This window comes from Bombina bombina, chromosome 7, assembly GCF_027579735.1.
Source record: "Bombina bombina isolate aBomBom1 chromosome 7, aBomBom1.pri, whole genome shotgun sequence".
Lineage (NCBI taxonomy): Eukaryota > Metazoa > Chordata > Amphibia > Anura > Bombinatoridae > Bombina > Bombina bombina.
This window is the reverse complement of record NC_069505.1, coordinates 445142751-445166797: the sequence shown is the minus strand read 5'-3', so window position 1 is coordinate 445166797 and position 24047 is coordinate 445142751. Positions and strand designations below refer to the sequence as shown.

General features: G+C 42.2%; 1 protein-coding gene across 3 annotated transcripts in view; it reads left to right on the top strand.

The window, feature by feature from the left end:
• Positions 1–24047, top strand: part of EP300 (E1A binding protein p300) — a 657355-nt gene that overhangs the window by 598119 nt on the left and 35189 nt on the right. For all 3 annotated transcript variants that reach the window (XM_053721396.1, XM_053721397.1, XM_053721395.1), the window contains exon 30: positions 1348–1509. In XM_053721396.1, coding sequence (XP_053577371.1) covers positions 1348–1509 — 162 coding nt within the window. The remainder of the gene's footprint in view (positions 1–1347; positions 1510–24047) is intronic.

Sequence of the window (24047 nt, the reverse complement as noted above, 5' to 3'; positions counted from 1 at the left end):
GGCTTTGGTCTGTATCAAGCCTGTCATTAAATCAATCTCTCCTCCTTGGAGTCTTTGGTTTTGAAGGCTTTACAGGCTCCTCCTTTTGAGCCTATGCATTCTTTGGATATTAAACTACTTTCTTGGAAAGTGTTGTTCCTTTTGGCTATCTTTTCTGCTAGAAGAGTTTCTGAATTATCTGCTCTTTCTTGTGAGTCACCTTTTCTGATTTTTCCTCAAGATAAGGCAGTTTTGTGGACTTCATTTAAATTTCTACCTAAAGTTGTGAATTCTAACAACATTAATAGGGAAATTGTTGTCCCCTCTTTTTGTGTCCTAATCCTAAGAATTTTTTGGAGAGATCCTTACGTTATGTTTTACATTATGAAGCTACTAAAGATTTCAGGAAGACTTCTAGTCTATTTGTTGTCTTTTCTGGTCCTAGGAATGGTCAGAAAGCTTCTGCCATTTCCTTGGCATCTTGGTTAAAGTTTTTGTTTCATCAGGTTTTTTTGGAGTCGGGTCAGGCCCTGCCTCAGAGAATCACAGCTCATTCTACTAGATCAGTTTCTACTTCGTGGGCTTTTAAGAATGAAGCTTCAGTTGATCAGAACCATATTATTTTAGTTTTTTATTTTTATTTCCTTTTTTTACATCACAGAAACCTGACATTTTAACAGGGGTGCGTAGACTTTTTATATCCACTGTATATGTGTGTGCGTGACTGTGTGTGTGTGTGTGTGTATGTATATATGTATATATATATATATATATATATATGACACACACATGGTTTGTATTTTTATGCTCCCAGAGTGTATTGGACATTGAGAAACATGTACATTAATTTTCTGGGTTCTATATAATTTTGTTATTGAAAAATTAGGGTGTTAGTCATTTATAAGAAAGTCGCAATTAAATCGCAATTGCAAATTTTTTTTTTTCTTTTTAAAAAAACGCAATTTTATTTTTTGCCCATATCGCCCAGCCCTAATGTGTGCTTGTGATTTTGTTTCATGTCTGCTTGTGGTGGTGTTACGTGTGTGCTTGTGGTGGTGTTACGTGTGTGCTTGTGGTGGTGTTACGTGTGTGCTTGTGGTGGTGTTACGTATGTGCTTGTGGTGATGGTACCTGTGCGCTTGTGGTTTTGGTACGTATGCGCTTGTGGTGGTGTTACGGGTGCGCTTGTGGTTTTGTTACGGGTGCGCTTGTGGTTTTGTTACGGGTGCGCTTGTGGTTTTGTTACGGGTGCGCTTGTGGTGGCGTTACGGGTGCGCTTGTGGTGGCGTTACGGGTGCGCTTGTGGTGGCGTTACGGGTGCGCTTGCAAAGTGCTGTGTTGCTCTAATTCATCCCCACTCTGTCTCAGGTTGGAAAAGGTGACAGCAAAAATGCCAAGAAAAAGAACAACAAGAAAACCAGTAAGAACAAGAGCAGCCTGAGCCGTGGAAGCAAGAAGAAGCCTGGAATGCCGAGTGTTTCTAATGACCTTTCCCAGAAGCTGTATGCCACCATGGAGAAGCACAAAGAGGTTGGTCCACTCATGTTATCTTGCCATAAAACAGGTTGAGATCTGTGCATATCCTAAAAGGGCTAATTAAGTAAAAATTGTTTGCATAAAAACAATTGTTTAAAAATTGCTGGCAAGTATTTTAAAATAATTTTCAGAAATAAGCTAAAATACTTATAGCCATGCTGTATGGAGCAGTCTACTCCACCCCCCTTATTAGTCTTTAGACACACGCATTGTATTTCATCTGAGTTCACAGCTTATAGGCAGCTCCAGCAGGTAATCCCTATGCACTTTTGCATTTTATCAAAACAATAATATAGATACAGCCATAGAAGGAAATGTGTGGGGGGAGTTAGAGCTGTACAATTCAGAAACTAAAAAGAAAGGGTTAATGGCGAGGCACTGCAGTATAAATTGTAAAGTAATTAAAGTACATATTATATTTTGTCTCTATCCCAACTTGTTTTATATCCCTTTAATTAGAACTGTCAGTGCCATATACATGCATGGTAAAAATGTCTTTGTTCTCTAGTGTCTGCCGTGTGCTTGCAGGTTTATCTTCCCTCATCTTCAGGACTTTGCTGATAATTTGCAGCTTCACAGTCACATTGCTCTGCATTGAATAATATGAGATAAAGCAACCTAAACTTACTCTGCAGTTTTCCCTTCTGTTAATCACTCCCCGCCCTCCTCCCTGTTACCTGGAATTTATTTAGCATCTGAATATCTCACACAGCTCCTGAGAGAGTTTTACACACACAGCCTAGTGTCCTGGTTCTGCCACTGGAAAGTATTATCTTAAAGGGACAGTTCACTTTAAAATTGTTTTCCTTCTATTGGCAGTGAGAGTCCACAAGAACATTCATAACCTATGGGAATTACTCAACTTGACCACCAGGAGGAGGCAAAGACTCCCCAAACAAAGCAATAAATGTCCCTCCCACTTCTTCTACCCTCTCAGTAGTTCTTTGCCTCGTATCATGGAGGTGGCATAGAGAGGTGCTCTGTAAACAAATGAAGTTTTAACATAAATTTCTTTCTAATGACACAGTGAGTCCACGGATCATCTAATTACTATTGGGAATATCACTCCTGCCCAGCAGGAGGCGGCAAAGAGCACCACAGCAGAGCTTTTAAATATCACCTCCCTTCCCTCCAACCCCAGTTATTCTTTGACTACATTAAGAGCAAGGAGGTGGTAAAGTTTAGGTGTTTAAAAGAAGATTTCTTCTGTTAAGTGTGATCAGTCCACGGGTCATCATTACTTCTGGGATATTACTCCTCCCCAACAGGAAGTGCAAGAGGATTCACCCAGCAGAGCTGCATATAGCTCCTCCCCTCTACGTCACTCCCAGTCATTCTCTTGCACCCAACGACTAGATAGGATGTGTGAGAGGACTATGGTGATTATACTTAGTTTTATATCTTCAATCAAAAGTTTGTTATTTTAAAATAGCACCGGAGTGTGTTATTACCTCTCTGGCAGAGTTTGAAGAAGAATCTACCAGAGTTTTTGCTATGATTTTAGCCGGAGTAGTTAAGATCATATTGCTGTTTCTCGGCCATCTGAGGAGAGGTAAACTTCAGATCAGGGGACAGCGGGCAGATGAATCTGCATAGAGGTATGTAGCAGCTTTTATTTTCTGACAATGGAATTGATGAGAAAATCCTGCCATACCGATATAATGTCATGTATGTATACTTTACACTTCAGTATTCTGGGGAATGGTACTTCACTAGAATTACACTGTAAGAAGTACATAAAGCTGTTTAATAACTAGAAATTATGTTTAACGTTTTTGCTGGAATGTAAAATCGTTTTCATTTGCTGAGGTACTGAGTGAATAAATGTTTTGGGCACTATTTTTCCACTTGGCAGTTGCTTAATCTTTTTTCTGACAGTTTCTGTTCTCTCTCACTGCTGTGTGTGAGGGGGAGGGGCCGTTTTTTGGCGCTTTTGGTACGCATCAGATATTTCAGTCAGCAGCTCATTGTATTTCCTGCATGATCCGGTTCATCTCTACAGAGCTCAGGGGTCTTCAAAACTTATTTTGAGGGAGGTAATTTCTCTCAGCAGAGCTGTGAGAATTATAGTTGACTGAGACAAAAAACGTTTATTCTGTAATTTGTTTCCTGCTTTCAGAATTTGTTATCTTTGCTAATGGGATTAAACCTTTGCTAAAGTTGTGTTGTTTATAAGGATTGAGGCTATAACTGTTTCAATTTATTAATTTTCAACTGTCATAGATCTTCTGTGCTTCTTAAAGGCACAGTACGTTTTTAATATTATTCTAATTGAATTGTATTCCAAGTTGCAAGTTTATTTGCTAGTGTGTTAAACATGTCTGATTCAGAGGAAGATACCTGTGTCATTTGTTGCAATGCCAAAGTGGAGCCCAATAGAAATTTATGTACTAACTGTATTGATGCTACTTTAAATAAAAGTCAATCTGTACAAATTGAACAAATTTCACCAAACAACGAGGGGAGAGTTATGCCGACTAACTCGCCTCACGTGTCAGTACCTGCATCTCCCGCTCGGGAGGTGCGTGATATTGTAGCGCCGAGTACATCTGGGCGGCCATTACAAATCACATTACAGGATATGGCTACTGTTATGACTGAAGTTTTGGCTAAATTACCAGAACTAAGAGGTAAGCGTGATCACTCTGGGGTGAGAACAGAGTGCGCTGATAATATTAGGGCCATGTCAGACACTGCGTCACAGGTGGCAGAACATGAGGACGGAGAACTTCATTCTGTGGGTGACGGTTCTGATCCAAACAGACTGGATTCAGATATTTCAAATTTTAAATTTAAACTGGAAAACCTCCGTGTATTACTAGGGGAGGTGTTAGCGGCTCTGAATGATTGTAACACAGTTGCAATACCAGAGAAAATGTGTAGGTTGGATAAATATTTTGCGGTACCGGCGAGTACTGAGGTTTTTCCTATACCTAAGAGACTTACTGAAATTGTTACTAAGGAGTGGGATAGACCCGGTGTGCCGTTCTCACCCCCTCCGATATTTAGAAAAATGTTTCCAATAGACGCCACCACACGGGACTTATGGCAAACGGTCCCTAAGGTGGAGGGAGCAGTTTCTACTTTAGCTAAGCGTACCACTATCCCGGTGGAGGATAGCTGTGCTTTTTCAGATCCAATGGATAAAAAATTAGAGGGTTACCTTAAGAAAATGTTTGTTCAACAAGGTTTTATATTGCAACCCCTTGCATGCATTGCGCCGATCACGGCTGCAGCGGCATTCTGGATTGAGTCTCTGGAAGAGAACATTAGTTCAGCTACTCTGGACGACATTACGGACAGGCTTAGAGTCCTTAAACTAGCTAATTCATTCATTTCGGAGGCCGTAGTACATCTTACTAAACTTACGGCGAAGAATTCAGGATTCGCCATTCAGGCACGCAGGGCGCTGTGGCTAAAATCCTGGTCAGCTGATGTTACTTCTAAGTCTAAATTGCTTAATATACCTTTCAAAGGGCAGACCTTATTCGGGCCCGGGTTGAAAGAGATTATCGCTGACATTACAGGAGGTAAAGGCCATGCCCTGCCTCAGGACAAAGCTAAGGCTAGACAGTCTAATTTTCGTTCCTTTCGTAATTTCAAAGCAGGAGCAGCATCAACTTCCTCTGCACCAAAACAGGAAGGAGCTGTTGCTCGCTACAGACAAGGCTGGAAACCTAACCAGTCCTGGAACAAGGGCAAGCAGACCAGGAAACCTGCTGCTGCCCCTAAAACAGCATGAATTGAGGGCCCCCGATCCGGGATCGGATCTAGTGGGGGGCAGACTTTCTCTCTTCGCCCAGGCTTGGGCAAGAGATGTCCAGGATCCCTGGGCGCTAGAGATAATATCTCAGGGATACCTTCTGGACTTCAAATACTCTCCTCCAAGAGAGAGATTTCATCTGTCAAGGTTGTCAACAATCCAGACAAAGAAAGAGGCGTTTCTACGCTGCGTACAAGAGCTCTTGTTAATGGGAGTAATCCATCCAGTTCCACGATCGGAACAGGGACAGGGGTTTTACTCAAATCTGTTTGTGGTTCCCAAAAAAGAGGGAACTTTCAGACCAATCCTGGACTTAAAGATCCTAAACAAATTCCTAAGAGTTCCATCGTTCAAGATGGAGACTATTCAGACAATTTTACCTATGATCCAAGAGGGTCAGTACATGACCACTGTAGATTTAAAAGATGCTTACCTTCACATACCGATTCACAAAGATCATTACCGGTACCTAAGGTTTGCCTTCCTAGACAGGCATTACCAGTTTGTGGCTCTTCCATTCGGATTGGCTACAGCTCCAAGAATCTTCACAAAGGTTCTGGGTGCTCTTCTGGCGGTACTAAGACCGCGGGGAATCTCGGTAGCTCCATACCTAGACGACATTCTGATACAAGCTTCAAGCTTTCAAACTGCCAAGTCTCATACAGAGTTAGTACTGGCATTTCTAAGGTCACATGGATGGAAGGTGAACGAAAAGAAAAGTTCACTCGTTCCACTCACAAGAGTTCCCTTCCTGGGGACTCTTATAGATTCTGTAGAAATGAAGATTTACCTGACAGAGGACAGGCTAACAAGACTTCAAAGTGCTTGCCGCACCCTTCATTCCATTCAACACCCGTCAGTGGCTCAATGCATGGAGGTAATCGGCTTAATGGTAGCGGCAATGGACATAGTACCCTTTGCACGCTTACACCTCAGACCACTGCAACTGTGCATGCTAAGTCAGTGGAATGGGGATTACTCAGACTTATCCCCTTCTCTGAATCTGGATCAAGAGACCAGAAATTCTCTTCTATGGTGGCTTTCTCGGCCACATCTGTCCAGGGGGATGCCATTCAGCAGACCAGACTGGACAATTGTAACAACAGACGCCAGCCTTCTAGGTTGGGGTGCCGTCTGGAATTCTCTGAAGGCTCAGGGACTATGGAGTCAGGAGGAGAGTCTCCTGCCAATAAACATTCTGGAATTGAGAGCAGTTCTCAATGCCCTCCTGGCTTGGCCCCAGTTGACAACTCGGGGGTTCATCAGGTTTCAGTCGAACAACATCACGACTGTAGCTTACATCAACCATCAGGGAGGGACAAGAAGCTCCCTAGCTATGATGGAAGTATCAAAGATAATTCGCTGGGCAGAGTCTCACTCTTGCCACCTGTCAGCAATCCACATCCCGGGAGTGGAGAACTGGGAGGCGGATTTCTTAAGTCGTCAGACTTTTCATCCGGGGGAGTGGGAACTCCATCCGGAGGTCTTTGCCCAAATACTTCGACGTTGGGGCAAACCAGAGATAGATCTCATGGCGTCTCGACAGAACGCCAAGCTTCCTCGTTACGGGTCCAGATCCAGGGATCCAGGAGCAGTCCTGATAGATGCCCTGACAGCACCTTGGGACTTCAGGATGGCTTACGTGTTTCCACCCTTCCCGATGCTTCCTCGATTGATTGCCAGAATCAAACAAGAGAGAGCATCAGTGATTCTAATAGCACCTGCGTGGCCACGCAGGACTTGGTATGCAGACCTGGTGGACATGTCATCCTGTCCACCTTGGTCTCTACCTCTGAAACAGGACCTTCTGATACAGGGTCCCTTCAAACATCAAAATCTAACTTCTCTGAAGCTGACTGCTTGGAAATTGAACGCTTGATTTTATCAAGACGTGGGTTTTCTGAGTCAGTTATTGATACCTTAATACAGGCTAGGAAACCTGTTACCAGAAAGATTTACCATAAGATATGGCGTAAATACCTATATTGGTGTGAATCCAAAGGTTACTCTTGGAGTAAGGTTAGGATTCCTAGGATATTGTCTTTTCTACAAGAAGGTTTAGAAAAGGGTTTATCTGCTAGTTCATTAAAGGGACAGATCTCAGCTCTGTCCATTCTGTTACACAAACGTCTGTCAGAAGTTCCTGACGTCCAGGCTTTTTGTCAGGCTTTGGCCAGGATTAAGCCTGTGTTTAAAACTGTTGCTCCACCATGGAGTTTAAACCTGGTTCTTAATGTTTTACAGGGCGTTCCGTTTGAACCCCTTCATTCCATTGATATAAAGTTGTTATCTTGGAAAGTTCTATTTTTAATGGCTATTTCCTCGGCTCGAAGAGTCTCTGAATTATCAGCCTTACATTGTGATTCTCCTTATTTGATTTTTCATTCGGATAAGGTAGTTCTGCGTACTAAACCTGGGTTCTTACCTAAGGTAGTTACTAACAGGAATATCAATCAAGAGATTGTTGTTCCTTCTTTGTGCCCAAATCCTTCTTCGAAGAAGGAATGTCTACTGCACAACCTGGATGTAGTCCGTGCTCTAAAATTTTACTTACAGGCAACTAAGGAATTTCGACAAACGTCTTCCCTGTTTGTCGTTTACTCTGGGCAGAGGAGAGGTCAAAAAGCTTCTGCTACCTCTCTTTCTTTTTGGCTTCGTAGCATAATTCGTTTAGCTTATGAGACTGCTGGACAGCAGCCTCCTGAAAGAATTACAGCTCATTCTACTAGAGCTGTGGCTTCCACTTGGGCCTTCAAGAATGAGGCCTCTGTTGAGCAGATTTGCAAGGCTGCAACTTGGTCTTCGCTTCATACTTTTTCCAAATTTGACACTTTTGCTTCATCGGAGGCTATTTTTGGGAGAAAGGTTCTTCAGGCAGTGGTTCCTTCTGTATAAAGAGCCTGCCTATCCCTCCCGTCATCCGTGTACTTTTGCTTTGGTATTGGTATCCCAGAAGTAATGATGACCCGTGGACTGATCACACTTAACAGAAGAAAACATAATTTATGCTTACCTGATAAATTCCTTTCTTCTGTAGTGTGATCAGTCCACGGCCCGCCCTGTTTTTAAGGCAGGTAAATATTTTTTAATTTATACTCCAGTCACCACTTCACCCTTGGTTTTTCCTTTCTCGTTGGTCCTTGGTCGAATGACTGGGAGTGACGTAGAGGGGAGGAGCTATATGCAGCTCTGCTGGGTGAATCCTCTTGCACTTCCTTTTGGGGAGGAGTAATATCCCAGAAGTAATGATGACCCGTGGACTGATCACACTACAGAAGAAAGGAATTTATCAGGTAAGCATAAATTATGTTTTTTCAAGCAAGATTTTATTTTTCAGCAGTGCAACTTTGTTCTACTTTGTCCTCGGGTGTAGCCATAGCCCATGTCATTCTCTTCAGTAGAGCAGTGGTGGCTTTTAAGCAATGGGAACTTGTGGGGTACAATCCTTACTGCACCTCCCATGTATTTAATGCTGCCCTAACATTAAAAGCCTGAGTAAGATTACTCAGTCTTTGTTTTTCTTCCACAGGTCCATGCGAGGGAACTGGCCTCTCAAACCTAGTGAGCTGCCTTGCTGCCTGGCAGATTTCTGAAGGTAAGTGCTGACTTTTTTTTCTAGGAACATATGCAGAACTATGGCGCTTTAAAATCAGTTTATGGGACAAGAGACATTCTCCTATAGAATTAGGGGATCATGTTAATATCGGCAGTAATGGCAGACACCGGGGATGAAGAGACTTGGGCTCAATGTGTGGTGTTTTTTTCTCTTACTCCCGGCGGCTTTACTTTAGAGTACATTTAGCCGACCGAGAGGTTAATTTAGATATGCCCCCAATGAGCGTGGTTAGCTGAGACGGCAAGTTTCTGTTGCGTGCCTTTTTCTCCTTCACTTCCAGGGTTCCGGAGGGGAGATAGCTTAGTTGCAGCTTTTAAGCAGTGTTATGTTACCGGACTGCATTTTTTAGCATATGGAAGTTGAGTCCGGAATTCTCTAGCAGAATATTCACTCCGGTGTCAGTAAGGCAGGTAAGCAGAAAAATAAAACTGTTTTTGTTTTAAAATTTAAAGAAACAGTATTGTTTTCTTTTTACAAGATATAACGAGTCCACGGATTTCATCCTTACTTATGGGATATTGCCTCCTGGTCAGCACCACAGCAGAGCTGTATATATAGCTCCTTCCTTCCCTCACACCCAGTCATTCTCTTTGCCTGTGTTAGTGATAGGAAGAGGTAAAGTGAGGTGTTGGTTTGGATTCTTCAATCAAGAGTTTTGTTTTTTTAAATGGTGCCAAGTGTACTATTTTATTACAGAGAAGCGTCTGGAAATAGCCTTTTAGGTTATGGGAACTAGTGGAGTTTTTAGCTTCACTGCACCTCCCATGCTTGTGCTGCTTATCATGCTGTTCCTCAGCATGGAGGTAAGTGCAGTCCTTTATTTCTGGGGCTCTGCAGCATATCCCAGAACTGACTCTACTCTGCCTTTTTCTGTGAGGGGTTATGGGCTTGGGTAAGGGCTTCCCCTTGCAACAGGTGTGGGTTGTCATTTTTATTGAAAATGGGATACCGACATGTTGCACTTTTCCCAACTCATCTGGCATGAACAAATAGGCTTAGAAGCGCTGGGAGCTGCGTTAGATTAAATTGCTGATGCAGCGGGCGATTCACTTATGTTAGTGCGGAGTTCACTAAATGCCCTATGTGTTTGCTAACATGGAGCTGACGCTGGGAGTAATGCCGGAGTCGGAGGGAGATAAAATACTCTCTATCGGACTCCGGTGTATGGCGGTACTCAGTTTGTTTTTTCCCGGGGTGTGTTGTGTATGCCCACGAATGGCAGGGCCTAGTTTTGCGCGTTCAGCCGTGCAGTTAGTTTTGCTGAGGTGTACAGATCGGCAGCATTCCTTTTGGCTCCTAAGTCCGCTTGTGGCTAGTATATACAAGCGATCTTAGGCATGCCGTTTTAGAGGAGAGTTCTTGGTCAGTGGTGTCAGGTAGGAGCCACAACGGAGCTGCGGCGAGGTGACTGTTAATTCGGGTGTACCAGTGGATATTCTTTTAACTGATTGGGATAAAAATTTATACTGCAATTGTATTTTTATTTAAGTCAAACGCTAGGTAAAAACCAATACAGTTTGTTTTTAAAGACACAGTGCACATGTTTTTTTGTCTATACGTTTAGCTATTTATTGTTAGACACGACCAAGCTAGCTTTTACTTTCTGTTAACATGGATGATCTTGAACACACTACATGCCTTAGGTGTTTAGATGCCATTGTGGAACCCCCGGTTACGTTGTATCCCTCATGCATTGAGAGGGCCTTACAGTGTAAGGAGCAGATTTTCTTTAATAAAGATATGTCTAAGGATTGCTCTCAGAATGATGAGATTCAAGGTATGCCGCAACTTTCTCCCCAAGCGTCACAGCCTTTAACGCCCGCTCAAACGACGCCGTGTTCTTCAACCGCGTCTGCTTCATTTACTCTGCAGGATATGGCTGCAGTTATGTCATCCACCCTTTCAGAAGTTTTGTCTAAGTTGCCAGTTTTGCAAGGCAAACGCAGTAGGAAAGAGGCGCAGGTGGCCCCTGCGACTTCTGATACTTTGATGGTTATCTCCGATGTACCCTCCCAGGGCTCTGAATTGGGGGTAGGGAGGCTCTGTCTGAGGGGGAACTGCATTACCCCAGACAGATTCAGAAGTGATGTCTTTCAGGTTTAAGCTTGAACATCTCCGTCTGTTACTACGGGAGGTTTTGATGACTCTGGACGACTGTGACTCTATTGTGGTCCCTCCAGAGCTGTGTTTTTCAACCAGTGTGCCGTGGCAGACTGACAACAGTGCGGGGGTGTCCCTCTTTCAAATTTTTAAATATTGGGAGGTATGTGACAGGCTCATCAGGCATCATTTACAACCATGAAATTGACATTCATTCACAGGCAATCATTATGATTGTTTGTGAATGAATGTAAATATGTCATGTATAGTTTGTAGGAGGCATGGCAGCACAGTACAGTGTGTGTGTGTATATATATATATATATATATATATATATATATATATACTGTGTATATATATATATATATATATACTGTATTAGGCTACAATGAGTGATTTTGTAAAATTTTGGGATGGTGGTGTGCCACAGGATTTTTTAATGTAAAAAAAGTGTGCCACGGCAAAAAAAGGTTGCAAATCACTGCTCCACAGAAATTGTGTAAGATGGACAGATACTTGGAGGTCCCTTCTTATTCTGATGTTTCTCCGGTTCCTAAGAGAATTTTGGAAATTATTGCTAGGGAATGGGAAAGACCAGGTATCCCGTACTCACCTTCCCCTATGTTTAAGAAAATGTATCCTATAGCTGACACCGTGTGGGATTCTTGGCAGACGATCCCTAAGGTGGAGGGAGCTATCTCTACCCTGGCTAAGCGTACAACTATTCTTAGAAGACAGTTGTGCTTTCACAGACCCCATGGATAAGAAGTTGGAGGGTCTTCTCAAAAAACTTTGTTCATCAAGGGTTTCTTTTGCAACCAACGGCCTACATTGTAACAGTCACAACTGAGGCCGATTTTTGGTTTGACGCTCTAGAAGAGTCCCTTAGGACTGAGACTTCTTTAGAGGAAATACAGGATAGAATTAAGGCCCTTAAGCTGGCTAATGCTTTTATTACGGATGCTTCTTTTCATATCGCCAAATTGTTGGCTAAGAATGCAGGATTCACCATCTTAGCACGAAGAGACTTATGGTTAAAGTCTTGGTCTGCGGATGTATCCTCAAAATCTAAGCTATTGGCTATTTGCTTCAAGGGAAAGACCCTGTTCGGGCCGGACTTGGAGATAATTTCTGATATTACGGGAGGTAAAGGTCACCTTCTCCCTCAATATAAAACATCTAAGCAAAGGGGACGACAGAGTATTTTTTGTTCCTTTTGTAACTTCAAGGGAATCCCCTCATCCTCTAAACAGGAAGGGAATTTTTCTCAAGCCAAGTCCACCTGGAGACCCAACCAGTAGAAATCGTGTCTCAGGGGTATCAGTTGGAGTTCAAAAATTCCTTCCCCAGAGGAAGGTTCCTTCTTTCACGATTATCTGTTGACCAGATAAAAAGAGAGGCGTTCTTACGCTGTGTAGGAGATCTATCCCTCATGGGAGTAATATGCCCCGTTCCAATTCAGGAACAGGGGCAGGGGTTTTATTCAAATCTATTTGTAGTTTCCAAGAAAGAGGGAACGTTTCGACCCATTTTAATCTCAGAGGTCTAAACAAGTTTCTCAGAGTTCCATCCTTCAAGATGGAAACTATTCGGACCATTCTTCCGCTGATCCAGGAGGGGCAATATATGACTACTGTGGATCTGAAGGATGCATATCTGCATATCCCTGTACACAGGGATCATCACAAGTTCCTAAGGTTTGCCTTCCTGGACAAACATTTTCAATTTGTGGCTCTTCCTTTTGGTCTGGCCACAGCACCCAGAATTTTCACAATGGTTCTGGGGTCTCTGCTAGCGGTTCTCAGGCCGCAGGGCATTGCAGTGGCGCCTTATCTGGACGACATTCTGATCCAGGCGTCTTATCAACTAACAAAGTCTCATACCAACATTGTCCTGTCCTTTTTTGAAAACTCACGGGTGGAAGATGAATCTAGAAAAGAGTTCACTAATTCCACAGACAAGGGTTCCTTTTCTGGGAACTCTAATCGACTCTCTATCCATGAGAATCTTTTTTACGGAAGTCAGAAAGTTAAAGATTCTGACTACATGCCGTTCCCTTCAGTCCATTCCTCGGCCGTCAGTGGCTCAGTGCATGGAGGCAATTGGATTGATGGTGGCAGCAATGGACATCATTCCGTTCGCTCGTTTTCCCCTCAGACCTCTACAACTGAGCATGCTCAGACAATGAAATGGAGATTATGCAAATTTGTCTCCTCAAATAGATCTGGATCAGGAGACAAGGGGTTCTCTTCTTTGGTGGTTGTCGCCGGATCATCTGTCCAAAGGGACGTGCTTCCACAGGCCCTCATTGGTGATAGTGACAACGGACGCCAGCCTGATAGGATGGGGTGCAGTCTGGAACTCCCTGAAGGCTCAGGGTGTGTGGACTCAGTCGGAGTCTACTTCCCATCAATATTCTGGAGCTGAGGGCAATATTCAATGCACTTCAGGCTTGGTCTCAGTTGGCTTCGGCCAAATTCATCAGATGCCAGTCGGACAACATCACGACTGTGGCTTACATCAATCATCAGGGAGGAACAAGGAGTTCCTTAGCGATGACAGAAGTATCCAAGATAATTCAGTGGGTGGGAGCTCACTCTTGTTATCCGTCGGCAATCTACATCCCAGGAGTGGACAACTGGGAGGCGGATTTTTTGAGCAGACAGACATTTCATCCAGGGGGAATGGAAACTCCATCCGGAGGTCTTTGCCAACCTGATTCTCAGATGGGGCAGGCCGGAGCTGGATCTTATGGCACCTCGTCAGAATGCCAAGCTCCCAAGGTACGGATTTAGGTCCAGGGATCCTCAGGCCGAACTGATAGATGCCTTGGCAGTAGTTTATGTGTTCCCTCCGTTTGCTCTCCTTCCCCGGGTGATTGCTCGAGTCAAACAGGAGAGGGTTTTGGTGATTCTCATCGCTCCTGCGTGGCCTTGCAGGACTTGGTATGCCGATCTGGTGCGAATCCAAGGGCTACTCATGGAGTAGGTAAGGTTAGGATTCCTAGGATTTTATCTTTTCTCCAAGAAGGATTGGAGAAAGGGTTGTCAGCAAGTTTCTTAAAGTGACAGATTTCTGCTTTATCTATATTGTTACACAAGCGTCTGGCAGATGTCCCAGATGTTCAATCTTTTTGTCAGGCTCTGACTAGATTCAGGCCTCTGTTTAGATTCAGGCCTCTGTTTAGACCAATTGCTCCTCCTTGGAGTTTGAATTTAGTTCTTAATGTTCTTCAAGGGGTTCCGTTTGAACCTATGCATTCCATAGATATTAAGTTATCGTGGAAAGTTTTATTTTTGGTTGCTATTTCTTCTGCTCGCAGAGTTTGAGCTTTCGGCATTGCAATGTGATTCTCCTTATCTTATTTTTCATTCCGATAAGGTAGTGTTGCGTACCAAACCTGGTTTTCTTCCTAAGGTTGTTTCCAACAAAAATATTTATCAGGAAATTATTGTTCCTTCTTTGTTTCCTAATCCTCCTGCTAAGAAGGAGCGTCTGTTACATAACTTGGATGTGGTCCGTGCCCTGAAGTTTTACTTGCAGGCGACTAAAGAATTTCGCCAATCATCTTCATTATTTGTTGTCTTTTCCGGGAAACGTAGGGGTCAGAAAGCTACGGCTACCTCTCTTTCTGGCTGAAGAGTATCATCCGTTTTGCATATGAGACTGCTGGACAGCAGCCTCCTGAACGAATTACGGCTCATTCTACTAGGGCAATGGCTTCCTCATGGGCATTTAAAAATTATGCTTCTGTTGAACAGATTTGCAAGGCTGCAACTTGGTCGTCTCTTCACACTTTTTCCAAATTTGATACTTTTGCCTCGTCACAGGCTGTTTTTGTGAGTTAGGTTCCTGTCTTGTCCCTCCCTTTCATCTGTGTCCTATAGCTTTGGTATTGTATCCCATAAGTAAGGATGAAATCCGTGGACTCGTCATATCTTGTAAAAGAAAAGAAAATTTATGCTTACCTGATAAATTTGTTTCTTTTACGATATGACGAGTCCACGTCCCACCCTGTCGTTTTCTAAGACAGGTCTTTATTTTGTTAAACTTCAGTCACCTCTGCACCTTGGCTTTTCCTTTCTCTTCCTAACTTTGGTCGAATGACTGGAGTGGGGGAGGGAAGGGAGGAGCTCTATATACAGCTCTGCTGTGGTGCTCTTTGCCTCCTCCTGCTGACCAGGAGGAGATATCCCATAAGTAAGGATGAAATCCGTGAACTCGTCATTTCGTAAAAGAAACAAATTTATCAGGTAAGCATAAATTTCCTTTTTTTTGTGTGGTAATTTCTAATTAAATACAAGTTTATTTAATTCTAATTTGTTCAATTGTGAGTTAATATGGACCAAGAGGCCCTGCAAAATGTTACGTGTTCTTAATGTTTTGATGCTAACGTAGAACCACCAATTCCTTTTCTGTTCCTCATATAGGGATAGAACTTTACATTACTGGGATAGACTTTTTTCTGAGCCAACATTGTCTAAGGAGGATGCTGTTCAGGAGTCTTCTGACAATGTTCAAGATATGCCGCAGCTTTCTCCTCAAGTGTCCCAAATTTTATCGTCCACATGTGCAGTGTCCTGCGCTTCCTCTCTAACTCCACCTGGAGTTACGTTGCAAGACATCGCTTTCCTCATGTCCTCTGCGGTATCTGATGCGTTGTCTGCTTTTCCCATGCTTCAGGGAAAGCGCAAGAGGAAATGTAAAGAATCAGTGAGTAAGGTTTCGGACACAGTCGTGACTATTTTCAATGTTCCCTCCCAGAAAAAAGATACTTCGGTAACGTCTGAGGGTGAAATTTCAGACAGTATAATTCCTTCTTCTGATGCTGAAGTTGTATCCTTCAGGTTTAAGCTGGAACACCTCCGTTTGTTACTTAAGGAGGTTTTGGTTACCTTGGACGACTCAGACACTACTGTCGTAGTCAATCCTAAGAAGTCTAGGAAGCTAAAAAAGTATTTTGATGTACCTTCCATGGTGGAGGTTTTCCCTGCACCAGATAGGGCTACAGAGATTATTGCTAAGGAATGGGAGAGACCGGATATTCCTTTCTTTCATGTAATTGGCAAGAGTCCATGAGCTAGTGACGTATGGGATATACAATCCTACCAGGAGGGGCAAAGTTTCCCAAACCTCAAAATGCCTATAAATACACCCCTCACCACACCCACAATTCAGTTTTACAAACTTTGCCTCCTATGGAGGTGGTGAAGTAAGTTTGTGCTAAGATTTCTTCGTTGATATGCGCTTCTCAGCTCTTTTGAAGCCCGATTCCTCTCAGAGCACAGTGAATGTCAGAGGGATCTGAAGGGAGTATCACCTATTGAATGCAATGGTCTTCCTAACGGGGATCTATTTCATAGGTTCTCCATTATCGGTCGTTCATCTCCTTCCTCCCTTTTCAGATCGACAATATACTCTCATATTCCATTACCTCTACTGATTTCAGTACTGGTTTGGCTATCTGCTATATGTGGATGAGTGTATCTTGGTAAGTATGTTTCATTTACTTAAGACACTCTCAGCTATGGTTTGGCACTTTATATATAAAGTTCTAAATATATGTATTTACTTATGTTTGCCATGATTCAGGTTTTCAGTATATTTCCTTTTTGCAGACTGTCAGTTTCATATCTGGGAAATGCATTTTAAGAAAAAAAATATTTCTTACCTGGGGTTTAGTCTTTTTCAAATTGACTCTTTCTAAATTGCGGGCTGTATTAGGCTCGCGAGAGCGTAGAATGCTAAAATTTATTGCGTCATTCTTGGCGGGATATTTATTTGGCGCGAAAGTTACGCAAATTCGTCATTTCCGGCGTCTTAGTTGGCGCCAAGTCCTTCACGAGGTTGCGTCATCTATGACACTAGTGTTTCGTTTTTGGCGCCAAAAAATATTTTTCCGTTTGTGGTGCATCATACTTGGCGCCAAACATTTTCATTATTTAAGACCCCATTCTTTTTGCCTCTGGTCTTTTTTCTATGTCAGAGGGCTATGCTGTTTGCATTTTTTTCCAATTCCTGAAACTGTCATATAAGGAAATTGATAATTTTGCTTTATATGTTGTTTTTTCTCTTACATTCTGCAAGATGTCTCAATCTGATCCTGTCTCAGAATCTACTGCTGGAATCCTGCTGCCTGATATCGGTTCTACCAAAGCTAAGTGCATTTGTTGTAAACTTATGGAGACTATACCTCCAGCTGTGGTTTGTAATAGTCGTCATGATAAACTTTTACATGCAGATAATGTTTCCATCAGTAGTAGTTCATTACCTGTTGCTGGTCCATCAACATCTAATGCTCAGGATATTCCTATAAATTTAAGAGAATTTATTTCTGATTCCATTCAGAAGGCTTTGTCTGCCAATTCCGCCTTCTAATTAACGTAAAAGGTTTTTTAAAACTTCTCATAGAGTTGATGAAATTTCAAATGACCGACAACATACTGATTTATCTATCTCTGATGAGGATCTATCTGATTCAGAAGATCCTGCTTCAGATATTGACACTGACAAATCCTCTTATTTATTTAAAATGGAGTATGTTCGTTCTTTATTAAAAGAAGTGTTGATTACATTAGATATGGAAGAGACTAGTCCTCTTGGTATTAAAACTAGTAAACGTTTAAATTCTGTTTATAAACCTCCTGTAGTTATTCCAGAGGTTTTTCCAGTTCTTGATGCTATTTCAGATATGATTTCAAAGGCTGGGTACCTCTTTTATTCCTTCAAGATTTAAAAAATTGTATCCTTTGCCAACTGATAGATTGGAGTTTTGGGAAAAGATCCCCAAAGTTGATGGGGCCATCTCTACTCTTGCTAAGCGTACTACTTTTCCTACGGAAGATAGTACTTCTTTTAAAGATCCTTTAGATAGGAAACTTGAATCTTATCTAAGGAATGCTTATTTATGTTCAGGTCATCTTCTTAGGCCTGCTATTTCTTTGGCTGATGTTGCAGCTGCTTCAACTTTTTGGTTGGAAACGTTAGCGCAACAAGTATCGGATCATAATGTGTCTAGCATTGTTAAAGGGACACTGTACCCAAATATTTTCTTTTGTTATTCAGATAGAGCATGCAATTTTAAGCAACTTTCTAATGTACTCCTATTATCAAATTTTCTTCATTCTCTTGGTATGTTTATTTGAAAAGCAAGAATTTAAGATTAGATGCCGGCCCATTTTTGGTGAACAACCTGGGTTGTCCTTGCTGATTGGCCAGCACCAATAAAAAAATGCTGTCCATGGTTCTGAACCACAAATTTGCTGGCTCCTTAGCTTAGATGCCTTCTTTTTCAAATAAAGATATCAAGAGAACGAAGAAAAATTGATAACAGAAGTAAATTAGAAAGTTGCTTAAAATTGCATGTTCTATCCGAATCATGAAAGAAAAAATTTGGGTTCAGTATCCCTTTAAAGGGAACCACAACACCTGCTTGAAATATTTTAAAACAACTTTTTCTCATTATACAAAATATACTGACTTTAATTCTGTATGCAGTTTTCATCTTACTGCATTCTTTTGTAGGTAAAAGCTTTATCATTTAAACATTGCTCTGCAGCCTTGTACTTGCAAAGTAAGCTGCCATATTGCAACGCACGTTCCACAACAGTGGGTCACGTGATGCACACGGCACCTTCTATTTCTAAAGGAATCAGATTGAGCCCTGCAGTGTCTTAGAAGAACGCTTCAGGCAGACAGGCACTGTTATGTTTATAAATAGCACACGCAGGGAAGGAAGGGGGAGGAGAGGAATGTACAGGGGGAAGAAAGTCTCCGAGTAAATATGTAATGTAGATGAATGCAAATGTCTCCTTACAATCTTATATGCAGAGTGTTTGCTTTCTTTCCTCCCTCTCCTCCCCCTCACAATTGCTTCCCTGCTCGTGCTATTTTTAACTATAACAGTGCCTGTCTGCCTGAAGCCGTTCTTCTTAGACACTGCAGATCTCAATCTGCTTCCTCAGCTTTAGAAGTAGAAAGTGCCGTGTGCATCACGTGACCCACTGTTGTGGAACCAACTTTGCAATATGGCAGCTTACTTTGCAGGTACAAGGCTGAAGAGCAACGTTTAAATGATAAAGCTTTTATCTACAACAGAATGCAGTAAGATGAAAATACTGCATACAGAATAGTTTGTTAGTTTATTTTGCACAATTAAAAAAAGTTAGTTTAAAACATGTCAAGCAGGTGTTGTGGTTCCCTTTAAATTAATTCAACCTGCTAATAATTTCATTTGTGATGCCATTTTTGGTATCATCAGAATTGATGTTAGATATGTCTTTAGCTATTTTAGCTAGAAGAGCTTTATGGCTTAAATTTTGGAATGCTGATATGACTTCTAAAGATCTTGAATCGTTATGTAAGAGTACCAACATTCAAAATGGTGACTTTAAGGACTATTCTGCCTTTTGTTCAGCAAGGGCATTATATGTCCACAATAGACTTAAATAATGCATAACTTCATATTCTGATTCATCCAGATCACTATCTGTTCCTGAGATTCTCTTTTTTAGACAAGCATTACCAATTTGTTGCTCTTCCTTTTGGCCTAGCGACAGCTCCAAGAATCTTTTCAAAGGTTCTCGTTGCCCTACTCTCTGTAATCAGAGAGCGGGGTATTGCGGTGTTTCCTTATTTGGACAATATCTTGGTACTTGCTCAGTCTTTACGTTCTGCAGAATCTCACACAAATCAACTAGTGTTGTTTCTTCAAAGACATGGTTGGAGGATCAATTTACCAAAAAGTTCTTTGATTCCTCAGTCAAGGGTAACCTTTTTAGGTTTCCAGATAGATTCAGTGTCCATGACTTTGTCTCTGACAGACAAAAGACGTTTAAAATTGGTTTCAGCCTGTCGGAACCTTCAGTAGCTATGTGCATGGAAGTTTTAGGTCTCATGACTGCAGCATCGGACGCAATCCCCTTTGCTCTTTTTCATATGAGACCTCTCCAGCTTTGTATGCTGAATCAAATGGTGCAGGGATTATACAAGGATATCACAATTAATATTCTTAAATTCCAATACTCGACTTTCTCTGACTTGGTGGTTAGATCACCATTGTATAATTCTAGGGGCCTCTTTTGTTTGTCCAACCTGGACTGTGATCACAACAGATGAGTATTTCAGGTTGGGAAGCTGTTTGGGGATCTCTGACAGCACAAGGGGTTTGGAAATCTCAAGAGGCGAGATTACCAATCAATATTTTGGAACTCCGTGCGATTCTCAGAGCTCTTCAGTTTTGGCCTCTATTGAAGAGAGAAACGTTCATTTGTTTCCAGACAGACAATGTCACAACTGTGGCATATGTCAATTATCAGGGTGGGACTCACAGTCCTCAGGCTATGAAAGAAGTATCCAGGATACTTGTTTGGGCGGAATCCAGCTCCTTTCTAATTACTGCGGTCCATATCCCAGGTATAGACAATTGGGAAGCGGATTATCTCAGTCGTCAAACTTTACATCCGGGAGAGTGGTCTCTTCACCCAGATGTGTTTTCTCAAATTGTTCAGATGTGGGGGCTTCCAGAAATAGATTTGATGGCATCTCATCTAAACAAGAAACTTCCCAAGGTACCTGTCCAGGTCCAGGGATCCTTAGGCGGAAGCAGTGGATGCATTGACACTTCCTTGGGGTTATCAACCTGCTTATATTTTTCCGCCTCTAGTTCTTCTTCCAAGAGTAATCTCCAAAATCATCATGGAGCAATCATTTGTGCTGCTGGTGGCTCCAGCATGGGCTCACAGGTTTTGGTATGCGGATCTTGTTCGGATGTCCAGTTGCCAACCTTGGCCACTTCCATTAAGGCCAGATCTTCTATCTCAAGGTCCGTTTTTCCATCAGGATCTCAAATCATTAAATTTGAACGTATGGAAATTGAACGCCTAGTGCTTAGTCATAGAGGTTTCTCTGACTCAGTGATTAATACTATGTTACAGGCTCGTAAATCTGTTTCTAGAAAGATTTATTATTGGGTTTGGAAGACTTACATTTCATGGTGGTGTTCTCATAAATTTTCTTGGCATTCTTTTAGACTTCCTAGAATTTTACAGTTTCTTCAGGATGGTTTGGATAAAGGTTTGTCTGCAAGTTCCTTGAAAGGACAAATCTCTGCTCTTTCTGTTTTATTCCACAGAAAAATTGCTAAACTCCCTGATATTCACTGTTTCTCTTGTAAGGTGTATCCAGTCCACGGATCATCCATTACTTGTGGGATATTCTCCTTCCCAACAGGAAGTTGCAAGAGGATCACCCACAGCAGAGCTGCTATATATCTCCTCCCCTAACTGCCATATCCAGTCATTCTCTTGCAACTCTCAACATAGCTGGAGGTAGTTAGAGGAAAGTGGTGTAATATAGTTAGTTTTTTCTTCAATCAAAAGTTTGTTTTTAAATGGTACCGGAGTTGTACTATTTTATCTCAGGCAGCATTTAGAAGAAGAATCTGCCTGCGTTTTTTTCTATGATCTTAGCAGAAGTAACTAAGATCCACTGCTGTTCTCACATATGTCTGAGGAGTGAGGTAACTTCAGAGGGAGAATGGCGTGCAGGGTATCCTGCAATAAGGTATGTGCAGTTTAAGTTTTTCTAGGGATGGAATTGCTAGAGAATGCTGCTGCTACCGGATTAATGTAAGTTAAGCCTAAATACAGTGATTTAATAGCGACTAGTATCAGGCTTGCTATCAGAGGTATATACTCTGATTAATGTGCAATATAAAACGTTTGCTGGCATGTTTAATCGTTTTTATATATCCTTTGGTGATAAAACATATTGGGGCCTAGTTTTTTCCACATGGCTGGCTTGATTTTTGCCTAGAAACAGTTTCCTGAGGCTTTCCACTGTTGTAATATGAGTGGGAGGGGCCTATTTTAGAGCTTTTTTGCGCCGTTAAAATTACAGACATTCAGCTTCCCTCAGCAGTCCCCTGCATGCTATAGGACATCTCTGAAGGGCTCAAAAGGCTTCAAAAGTCGTGTATTGAGAAAGGTAAAGCCACAGTGGAGCTGTGGCAGTTGTTGTGACTGTTTAAAAACTTTTTTTTTTTTTCATTTTGCTAATCCGTTTTTTGTATTAAGGGGTTAATCATCCATTTGCAAGTGGGTGCAATGCTCTGCTAACTTGTTACATACACTGTAAAAATTTCGTTAGTTTAACTGCCTTTTTTCACTGTTATTTCAAATTTTGGCAAAATTTGTTTCTCTTAAAGGCACAGTAACGTTTTTTATATTGCTTGTTTAACTTGATTTAAAAAAAAATCCAAGCTTGCTAGTCTCATTGCTAGTCTGTGTAAACATGTCTGACATAGAGGAAACTCCTTGTTCATTATGTTTAAAAGCCATGGTGGAACCCCATAGGAGAATGTGTACTAAATGTATTGATTTCACTTTAAACAATAAAGATCAGCTGTTGTCTTTAAAAGAATTATCACCAGAGGATTCTGACGAGGGGGAAGTTATGCTGACTAACTCTCCCCACGTGTCGGACCCTTTGACTCCCGCTCAAGGGACTCACGCTAAAATAACGCCAAGTACATCAAAGATGCCCATAGCGATTACTTTGCAGGACATGGCGGCAATCAAGGATAATACCCTGTCAGCGGTATTAGCCAGACTGCCTGAATTCAGAGGAAAGCGCGATAGCTCTGGGGTTAGACGTAGTACAGAGCTCGCAGATGCTTTAAGGCCCATGTCTGATACTGCGTCACAATATGCAGAAGCTGAGGAAGGAGAGCTTCAGTCTGTGGGTGACATTTCTGATTCGGGGAAACCTGATTCAGATATTTCTACTTTTAAATTTAAGCTTGAGAACCTCTGTGTATTGCTTGGGGAGGTGTTAGCTGCTCTGAATGACTGTGACACAATTGCAGTGCCAGAGAAATTGTGTAGACTGGATAAATACTATGCAGTGCCGGTGTGTACTGATGTTTTTCCAATACCTAAAAGGTTTACAGAAATTATTAATAAGGAGTGGGATAGACCCGGTGTGCCATTTTCCCCCCCTCCTATTTTTAGAAAAATGTTTCCAATAGACGCCACACACGGGACTTATGGCAGACGGTCCCTAAGGTGGAGGGAGCAGTTTCTACTTTAGCAAAGCGTACCACTATCCCTGTCGAGGACAGTTGTGCTTTTTCAGATCCAATGGATAAAAAAATTAGGTTACCTTAAGAAAATGTTTATTCAACAAGGTTTTATCCTGCAGCCCCTTGCATGCATTGCGCCTGTCACTGCTGCTGCGGCGTTCTGGTTTGAGTCTCTGGAAGAGGCCTTTCAGACAGCTACTCCATTGACTGAAATACTTGACAAGCTTAGAACACTTAAGCTAGCTAATTCTTTTGTTTCTGATGCCATTGTTCATTTGACTAAACGAACGGCTAAGAATTCTGGATTCGCCATCCAGGCGCGTAGGGCGCTATGGCTTAAATCTTGGTCAGCTGACGTGACTTCAAAGTCTAAATTACTTAACATTCCCTTCAAGGGGCAGACCCTATTCGGGCCTGGTTTGAAGGAAATTATTGCTGACATTACTGGAGGTAAGGGTCATGCCCTTCCTCAGGACAGGGCCAAATCGAAGGCCAAACAGTCTAATTTTCGTGCCTTTCGAAACTTCAAGGCAGGTGCAGCATCAACTTCCTCTGCTACAAAACAAGAGGGAACTTTTGCTCAATCCAAGCCGGGCTGGAAACCTAACCAGTCCTGGAACAAGGGCAAGCAGGCCAGAAAGCCTGCTGCTGCCTCTAAGACAGCATAAAGGAACGGCCCCCTATCCGGTAACGGATCTAGTAGGGGGCAGACTTTCTCTCTTCGCCCAGGCGTGGGCAAGAGATGTTCAGGATCCCTGGGCATTGGAGATCATATCTCAGGGATATCTTCTGGACTTCAAAGCTTCCCCCCCTCAAGGGAGATTTCACCTTTCGAGATTATCTGTAAACCAGATAAAGAAAGAGGCATTCTTACGCTGTGTGCAAGACCTCCTAGTTATGGGAGTGATCTGTCCAGTTCCACAGACGGAACAGGGACAGGGTTTCTATTCAAATCTGTTTGTGGTTCCCAA